We start from the raw sequence: 8,668 nt of genomic DNA, 5'->3' as shown, positions 1-8,668 counted from the left end.
TATTTATTTTTTTAATCCACCACAGGTGTTAGTTTCACACGCAGCGTCATGCGCAATAAAACAAATGACATGCTTTAACTTCACACCCCCGTCGGACTGAGTGTGTAGAAGAAGAACATGTCTCTGCTGTTCATTTTATCTCACGGTCTCCACCAGATGTTGTTACAGAGAGACATTTGATATTGTGGGTTTAAATAGCGTTCCTCGCAGAAGCCAGACTAGACGGCAAACTGCGCTTCACCCTTGTTGCTACACTTCCTGCGCTAAAATTGGAGCGAGTGACGACAACACAGCGAGGAAACACCGAGTGGAATTCTCTGAGCTCGTCTTTCAAAAGACGTCCGTTCAAACTCATTTATCATCAGCTCATTTACTCCTGGTTAAGAAATCATTTTCAGTCTTAAATTTGAGTTATTGTGACGTTCGATTATCCTGAACTTGAATTTGATACAGTGATAGTGGTGATAGTGAGAACTACCAATACATTGAAATATCGCAATATTTCAATTCAATACGGCATTGATATTCTCCAGCACTGTATCATTTTTTTAAATTAACAATTAACAACATGCAACACAAATTAACAAATTGTTGTTGCATTTAAACCTCTGCTAGTTGATTGTACAGGGACTCAATATATCGTTGTCCCTGTATCGTGATACGTATCGTATCGCCAGATTCTTACCAATACACACCCTTAGACAGTTAGCAGTGAGGACAAGCACAAGTTTTGACTGACAAAAAAAAAAACAAAAAAAAAAAACAGATTAAAAATACTGAACTACAAACTTCGGCTGCGACTAACTACTGTTTTTCTGCATCACTTCACAGGTGTCGTGCGACGTAGCAAAGCCTTTGGTCTCCATCGTGCCCCACGGCCCCAGCGCACTTTAAGACAAAGAGCCTGTTATTTAAAAACCAGTTTCTGTGTAAGAGGTTTGCTTTAATCTTTCCGACTGGGACTTTTTTTCTTTTTAAACTTTTCCCCTTGGTTCTCAGAGCGTTTGAATAATACACGAGTCTCCGTGTGAACTACCGTGAAAAATATTCAGGGTTTGTGCCTGAGGTGTTTTCAACCTGCTGGGCTGAGAAACTTCAGATACTGAACACCTCAACTATATCTGCTGAAGTTGGCTTCATTTTGGTTGGAGATGCCCAACAAAAGAACAGTGAAGTGAGTTTTACATTTGTGGTAAAGGGTAAAAATAATAATGAATATTTTTGTTATATTCATGTTGCTTACTGACAAACAAAGGGATTACGTTTTTAAGGTAAAAACCTCCCCTTGTTGTCATATTCTACACCGAGGAGGAAGGAGACCAGTTGGATTTAGCCCGTGTCACTTTCTGTGTCTGCAGTCTGGTAATTAATGTCTCTGGAAAATACCAACCCAAAAGACTGGTGACAGAAATAAACAGACAGGAACAGCAGAGGTGAGGAAACAGGGGGAGGGAGGGAGGAGAGGGTGAGGTTGAGCTGTGGCCACTGCCTAGAAAATCCTACCAGAAAGTACTGTAGACCGTAAATAACTCAACAGACTCGACTCTAACGAGTGTTCACTTCCCGTTGCAGCAGATCGTTTGATAACACACCATGCACAGCTCGGTGACTTCAATATTTGTAAGTAGTTACACATGTTAAAAAAACAAACAAAAAACTATGTTTAAGAGGTAGAACTGCTGTGACAAGTGATGAGAGCGGGATTAATTTCCACGTGCAGTAAACACTGCATGTTCACACACTGGACATGCAACGACAAAAAACATAATTATACTTTAACAAAAAAAATAAAAATAAAAAAAAATCCAATAAAAGTGTTTTTTCTTTTCCACTCCGTGCATCCGGGTTATTCCTTTCCAGTAGTTAGGGGCCAGTCAGGTGTGAGCGGAGTGTTAACACACACACATTGTAATGATTAGAGTACCTGGAGGTTCAAATTGTGTGGTTGCAGTGCTGGTCCAAAAAGCCATTGGGTTATCTTTGAAAAGCCTAAAGTCCAGCCCTGAGGGATGGTGGGTTGTTGGGCGAAGAGAAACTAATTCAGACTTTGTTTGATCAGGCAAAGTCAAAAGTAGTAAAATAAAAAAACATGAAGGCACTTTTTGAAGCACGCAGCAAAAAAAACAAAAAAACAACCCCGTAATGAACACAATTTTTGTTTACCTGATTGGGGAAACAGGTGAGTTGAGTAAACTAGTAAAAATACTGCAGCATGTCAACTGGTTACATTCCACATAACTACATTAGAATGTAACCAGTTTACATTCCACATAACTACATTAGAATGTAACCAGTTGACATGCTGCAGTAACTGAGGTTAACTTGGGTTAACTACAGCAGTGGTTGAGCAATGAAATGAAGATGGAGGAAAAAAAAAAAAAAACCAAAACCCATAAAAAACACTTTTCCAAAAACAAAAATTCACAAGTTTGTCATGTGTTTAAAAAACAATTGAACAAGAACCTTACCTTTTTCTGGGATTTTGAAGGTAGGCGCTGCAGGTGAAGTTTTGGCAGAACGTCCAGCATCCTTGGCTCTCAGGCTGGATGCCGACTCCTCCGACTCGGTGACAGTTCTAGCCATGTCAAAAAACTTCTGAACGCTACCCATACCAAAGACAAACTTGGCAGGAGACATGACTGTCTTGGAAGAACTCAGTGGACTCGGAGACCCAGTTACACTTTGTTTACTCTCTGGCAAAGGCTCGGTACGTTCCTTGGTGGTTTCCTCCAGAACAGCAATGGCTGCCTCTCCACAGAGAGCTACAGGAGCGCCCTCCGACCTTCCGGGTTCTTCGGCGACACTGTTTTCAGACGCGACGACCTCAGGTGTAACTGGAGTCATCAGCTCCTCTTTAGCTTGTGCGACCTTGGCCTCTTCAAAGACCTGTTTGAACACGTTTGCAGTTTCCTGCAGCTTGAATCTCACAGCTAGCTGCTCGATCTTCCCCTCTCCTTCTTCAGCAAAGTCCAGTGCGCTCCACACCCAGGCTTTCTCTGCACCTTTCATTGGCTCCAGCTTCATGGCAGTGGAAATCCAGTGGTTGGCACAGATCTTAAGCACCTGGTCTCTCCTCATGATTAACCTCACCCGTTTGGTGTCATAATTCTGTAATATCTTGAGGTCTCCGATTCCCCTCTCCTTCCACTGACCTATTTCCTTATGGTAGCGGTACAGCTTAGCCCTGTGGCTGAAGATTACCTGTTCGTTTTCTTCCCCTGTGGAAATGTCCACCAGATCAGGCAAGGGGACAACGGGTTCAAAATAATGATTGTCCCGCTCTTCGTCCTGAGTTGGATCCTGTTCGTCATCGGTACCCACAGACGCCCTGCTCTGGTTTAGTTGGGCGGGGGACTTTGAGGGACTGATGCCAGGTTGGAAGCTGAAGTTGAACCCACCAGTGGACTCTCCAAAACGGAAAAGATTTTTTCTGACCTGGGGGGAGGCATAGATGGAGGAGGAGTCTATGGTACTGTTCAAGGACTCGTCTCGTAGGTCATAATTATCCCACTCTAAGGTGGGTCCCGGAGTTTCACTCTGAGCCTTCATCACGAGGCTGGAGACGCTGCTGGCAGTCGTCAAGTCCTCTTGGTTGTCATCGTCTTTAATCTTTGTTTTCTCGTCTGTCAAAAAGAATTTCAGATCTTTCAAACCCGACTTCATTTCCTCCGCTTTCTGAATCAGGTGTGCCGTCCTGTCCGTGTTGACCAGTTTGTGGGGAGTTTGGAGAGGGATGTCCAGAAGCAGTATCTGACACTCCTCAAACTTCTTCTTGAACTCCTCGGCAAGCTCGCAGGTTTTAAACTTGGCAGCCAGCTGTTCCATTTTTGCCTCATCGTCAGAGAAGTCATTCGCCATCCACATCCACGCTTTGTCTGAACCGGCCAGGGGCTTCAGATTCATTGTGGTGGTGATCCAGTGGTTGGCACACACCTTCAGGACCTGCTCCCTCCTCATCAGCACTCGGAGTCTGCCGTTGGTACTGTTTTTCAGAAGTTTAAGGTTACCCACGCCGCGCTCTTTCCACTGACCGGTTTCAGTGTCGAACCGAAACAGTTTGACCCGCTGAGAATAGAGGACCTGTTCATCTTCCTCTCCTGTCACCACGTCGACTTTGTCAGGCATCTGGATAACGGGTTCAAACTGGATGTCATCGTTCTCCTCTGTTTTATACAAGCCATCGTCCTCCTGGTCATCTGTTTTGGTGGGGGTTGCTGTCAAAGAGGAAAACACCTGCTCCCCAGCCCGTGAGAAACCCTTGAAATTAGGATCCTTTTGGCCAAACTGGAAGTCATCTCCAGAGGTGTTTGCCAGGTCAGCAAAGCTGCACGTGTCCGGTTTTCCAAATATGATCGGATTATTATCTTTCTCTGCTGATAATGAGTCCACGACCGGCATTGATGTTTGTTTTTCATTGTGTTTGTCAGCCATGCTTTTCAGAAAATTGGAGGCGGAGCCTGATAACGGTGCTGCACCGTCACCTGCAGGGGCTTCGTCTGTTTTGTCCTGAATGCCAAACTTAAAGCCACCAGAAGGAATGGGCATTGAAAAAGAGAAACCCGAAGACGTCGTGGTACTGGATTCTGTACTCGGGGGTTCGAATTTGAAGGAGGCAGCTGAGTTCTGATCTTTGTTTAGACCAAACTGAAATGCGCTACTACTGCCAAAAGGTGCTGCTGCTCCAGTTTTAAACGACTGACTGACTTTGAAACTAAAGGGAGAGCTTTTGGGAGCCTTGCTTTCTGTAGCCTTATAATTTGGATTTGGTGTTTGACAGGACAGGCACTTACTGACCGAGGCACTGTTTCTGACCAGGCAGGTGTCACAGTCCCATTCTCCATTCTTTTTAGCAAACATGGCTTCTAAAGAAGGTTTCTCACGTACAGTCTGGCAGGATACGCACTTAGCGGCTGATGCGTCGTTTCTGACCAAGCAGGTATTGCAGTCCCACTGTTTGTCACTCGTGTTAACATCAGTCCCACATCCTGGAGCTATTGGCAGAGTTGTCGGAACTGAAGCCGTCTCTGTTGATTTAGAAGCCGGGTTTGGGCTTCTACAGGCAACACACTCTTTAACAGTGGCCTCATTTCTGACATCACACACATCACAGTCCCATTGACCAGGCTTCTTGGCGAACTGGGCTCCAAATCCAGACGCAAATCCCGTAGTGGGCTCTGCAGCTGTTGCCGTCTGTGCTGCAACAGTTGCTTTAGTCGATCCTTTCGGTGCTTTACAAGAGGCACAACTGTCCGCAGACGCCTGGTTTTTTGTAGCACATGTGCCACAGTCCCACTGCTCCGACTTTAATCCAAACTGAAATCCAAACCCAAAACCAGATGAAGTGGAAGTGTCTGCAGGTTTTGAGGTACTGGTCCCAAATGTAAACGATGGTTTACTACTATCTCCAAATGGACCAAACGCCCCAAAGCCCGTGAATGCAGCAGAACTACTTGGCTTGGACGAGTCAATGCCAAATTTGAAGGCGAAAGGACTGCTTTTAGTGTCACTAGGAAGACCGCCGTCTGGTTTTGATGCAGCGTTAGGATTGGGAGTCTGACATGCAACACACTTGACGTCTGTGGGCTTGTTTCTAATGCAGCACACGTCACATTCCCACTCCCCTTCTTTGATCGCAAACTGGGCAATCAGCATTTTACTGTTCACACTTTCCTCCTTCTTCTCCTGTTGAACATTCTTCTCCGGTGACTGGATCACAATTTTCTGGGCTTCCTCAAACTTGGTCTTGAAGTGAGAAGCCTCGTCAACCGTCTTGAAGCGAATGGCCAGATGCTCGGGCTTGGGCTCCTCATCTGCATAATCAATGGCATTCCAAACCCATGATTTGTCAGAGCCGGCGTTTGGTTTCAGCTGCATGTCGGTGGTGATGTAGTGATTGGCGCAGATCTTCAGGACCTGTTCCCTTCTCATTAACAGGCGTACTTTTCCTTTGGTGTTGTGCTTCAGAATTTTGACGTTGCCAATCCCTCGCTCTTTCCACTCTTTCGTCTCAGTGTCAAAGCGATACAGTTTTACTCTGTTGCAAAACATCTCCTCCTCCTCTTCCTCGCCAGTTTTGACATCAACCTTGTCAGGAAGAGGCACAATGGGTTCAAAGTGCGGTCCTTCCTCATCCTCATCAGCTCGAGTGCTGTCATTGTCGCTGTCGGCCGCTGCTGCTTTTTCTGGAACGTCGGGATCTCCAAATTTAAATGGCTTGCTCATTTTTCCAAACCCAGCTCCAGCGACAGAGCTTTGTGCAGTGTCAGCAAATGAGCGGCTGGAAGCATTTTTAGTACCAAAGGTAAAAATATTACCTTGGCTGGTGGGCTGCTGCGCCAGAGGCTTCTCTGGACTAGTTTCTGCTTTAGAGGGAAAGTCTGACGTTAGAAGACCAAGCAGAGTTTCACTGCCCTTGGCCTGAGAGGATGAGAAGGTGAAATCTCCATCGTTTGATTTGAAGTTGGAGTTGAATTTAAAACAAGAGGCAGGTGTCGACTGGGTGACGACCCCTGCTCCGAAACTAGGCACTTTGGGAACTTCAGCAGGGGGCTGTTGACTAAATGACAGTTTTCCAAAGTCCACGGGCTTTCCCTCTGTGCTCTTCTGTGGCTGAACAGGGACCACAGATGGTTTGGTGAAGTATCCAGGTTCAGGTAAAGGTGGGTTGGTTGTTTGTTGAGTCACACCCTGACTGTAATATTCTTCACTGTATGGAGAAAGAAGGCTGGTGGCTGGGGAATCAAACCTCAGAGTGGGACCGAAAACCTGCTCTTGAGGGGGGTACACGCACTGTGTTTGCAGGGGAGGAGTGTGAGTTGGGGGCTGGTAGGCGTATATATGCTGCTGAGGTGGCATACGGTTCACGTTGTACATTGGCCCCTTTACGAAAGAGAGAGAGGAAAAAAAGAATATTCAACTTTTATTCTGATTTACTTTATTACAATTTTAATATTGAATGATCTTAGGTGACAGACTAACCTTGGGGGGAGTGGCATTTGCTGCTGTGCGCAGGAGATACTGAGAGTTATAAGTCGGAGACTGGTTGAAGTACACAGAGGGAGCTGTGGTGGCAACTGAAAAACAATTAAAAAAATGTTATTTCTAGACCTCAGTTCAGGTGGATTCATTGGTGGGAATAAATGTTAAATACATAAATAAATACTAAATACTCCAGTGCTGGAGACCTACCAGTTAAAGGTGCACCATGGTACGACTGGACCGGAGTGAAAGACTCCTGTAGGCCTTCAGCTCCAAAGCTGTCTCCGTACATCTTATGATGAGGCGAGCCTGTGTTTCCTGAGGAGTTGTGTTTCAGGTCATGAACCTCATTCTGTAAGAGGAGACGTCATTAAGCCACTGAGTATGACCATTGAAACTGTATTTTCATTATAAGTTTAGAGGAAAAAAAAACAAAAAAAACAAAACTTGCAAACTGCAATTCTGACCTTGAGAGCTTCGACTTGTTGACACAGCATCTGAAGGAGACTATTCTGGTTCTCTATCCAATGAGGTGGAGTCTTGGGAGAGATCTGTAAAATATGCCGGAAAAAAGAAAAAATTACAAGTGTAACTGAAATATAAGAATATGATATAAATATAAAATAATATAAAATATTCGTACCAATGTAGCTCAATGTTGAACCTACCAGTCTTTTGGATGGTGAAAGAATGCTTTTGTTGGGAGAAGGAGTTGAAAACTTGACGTGGGAGATGCCACTGGTTTCTGTGGGATTAGCAGGGCTGGAGTGGGTCGGTCCCTTCCGACCCAGTTCCTTCTCCTTCTCCTTCTCCTCCTCCTCATCCATTTCCTCCCCGTTTTCTCCAAGCTGCTGGTTAACGTCATTTAGGAGGTCGACGATGTCTTCGACGGAGACGGGCAGCTGACGAATGAAAAACAGGCAGTGGTTATGTCGCTGCATGATCAACGTGTTCACCTCAGAGCATTAAAAAGGGAATTACTTTCTCAATGTCTTCAACGTTGGCATTGTAGATCTTTGATAGGTAATTCCTGAGTTTTCGTAGATACGTGATGCACCGATCTTGGGTCTCTTCGACCCCGTTGCTGGCCTCTTCTGACAGCCTCTGGTAAATCTGCCAAAGACACGCAGAACATTACAGAAGACAATAAAAAAGGGACATATTTAACTTCTTATTAATTGATAATAATAAATCAATTTCATTAAAATCAATAAAACCAACACTGAGTAGAGTACCTGCGCCAGATGCCAGGCGGACGACATGTTATTGATGGTTTCCAATGTAGCAATAGCCTCCTCTGTCCTCCCTTCGATGTCAAGCAGAGCAGCGTACGCTACCTTGTATTCCTCTTCATAACCTCTTACAGCAGAAACCTAGGAAGGGAAAATATTACTTGTCAAAACATTTCATATATTAATCACTATACGTTTACAGTTGAGCCTGAAAACTAAAAAAATATAAAAAGCATAGAGAGTTTCTCTGGGAAATTAAACCCAGAACTGTCTGCTTGTGAGGCAGGCATGATAACCGCTACACTGTGGAACCACTAACTGGAACCAGGGCATCTGACTCACAGGACCACCACAACAACAACAACACAAATTCAAAGTACGTGACCACATTCATAAGTTGATACAGAAAGACCAGCAGAGAACATTAACCTGGATATTTTTAGAGGGGAAGTGTATGA

At 44.8% G+C, this 8,668-nt stretch overlaps 1 protein-coding gene across 2 annotated transcripts in view; it reads right to left on the bottom strand.

Moving 5' to 3' along the window:
• ranbp2 (RAN binding protein 2) overlaps nt 1–8,668 on the bottom strand; it is a 19,113-nt gene that overhangs the window by 4,346 nt on the left and 6,099 nt on the right. Inside the window, exons 13-21 of one of the 2 annotated variants that reach the window (XM_025063808.1) lie at nt 8,640–8,668; nt 8,214–8,351; nt 7,960–8,091; nt 7,647–7,880; nt 7,446–7,529; nt 7,189–7,330; nt 6,979–7,073; nt 2,469–6,879; nt 1,925–2,002 (exon numbers count right to left, since the gene is read on the bottom strand). The exon at nt 8,640–8,668 is cut by the window's right edge and continues 130 nt beyond it. In XM_025063808.1, the coding sequence (XP_024919576.1) occupies nt 1,925–2,002; nt 2,469–6,879; nt 6,979–7,073; nt 7,189–7,330; nt 7,446–7,529; nt 7,647–7,880; nt 7,960–8,091; nt 8,214–8,351; nt 8,640–8,668 (5,343 nt within the window). The remainder of the gene's footprint in view (nt 1–1,924; nt 2,003–2,468; nt 6,880–6,978; nt 7,074–7,188; nt 7,331–7,445; nt 7,530–7,646; nt 7,881–7,959; nt 8,092–8,213; nt 8,352–8,639) is intronic. The other variant, XM_025063809.1, reaches the window with a different exon arrangement.

This window comes from Cynoglossus semilaevis, chromosome 16, assembly GCF_000523025.1.
Source record: "Cynoglossus semilaevis isolate Cse_v1.0 chromosome 16, Cse_v1.0, whole genome shotgun sequence".
NCBI lineage: Eukaryota > Metazoa > Chordata > Actinopteri > Pleuronectiformes > Cynoglossidae > Cynoglossus > Cynoglossus semilaevis.
The sequence above is the reverse complement of the archived record's forward strand: the minus strand, read 5'-3'. Positions and strand labels throughout refer to the sequence as shown.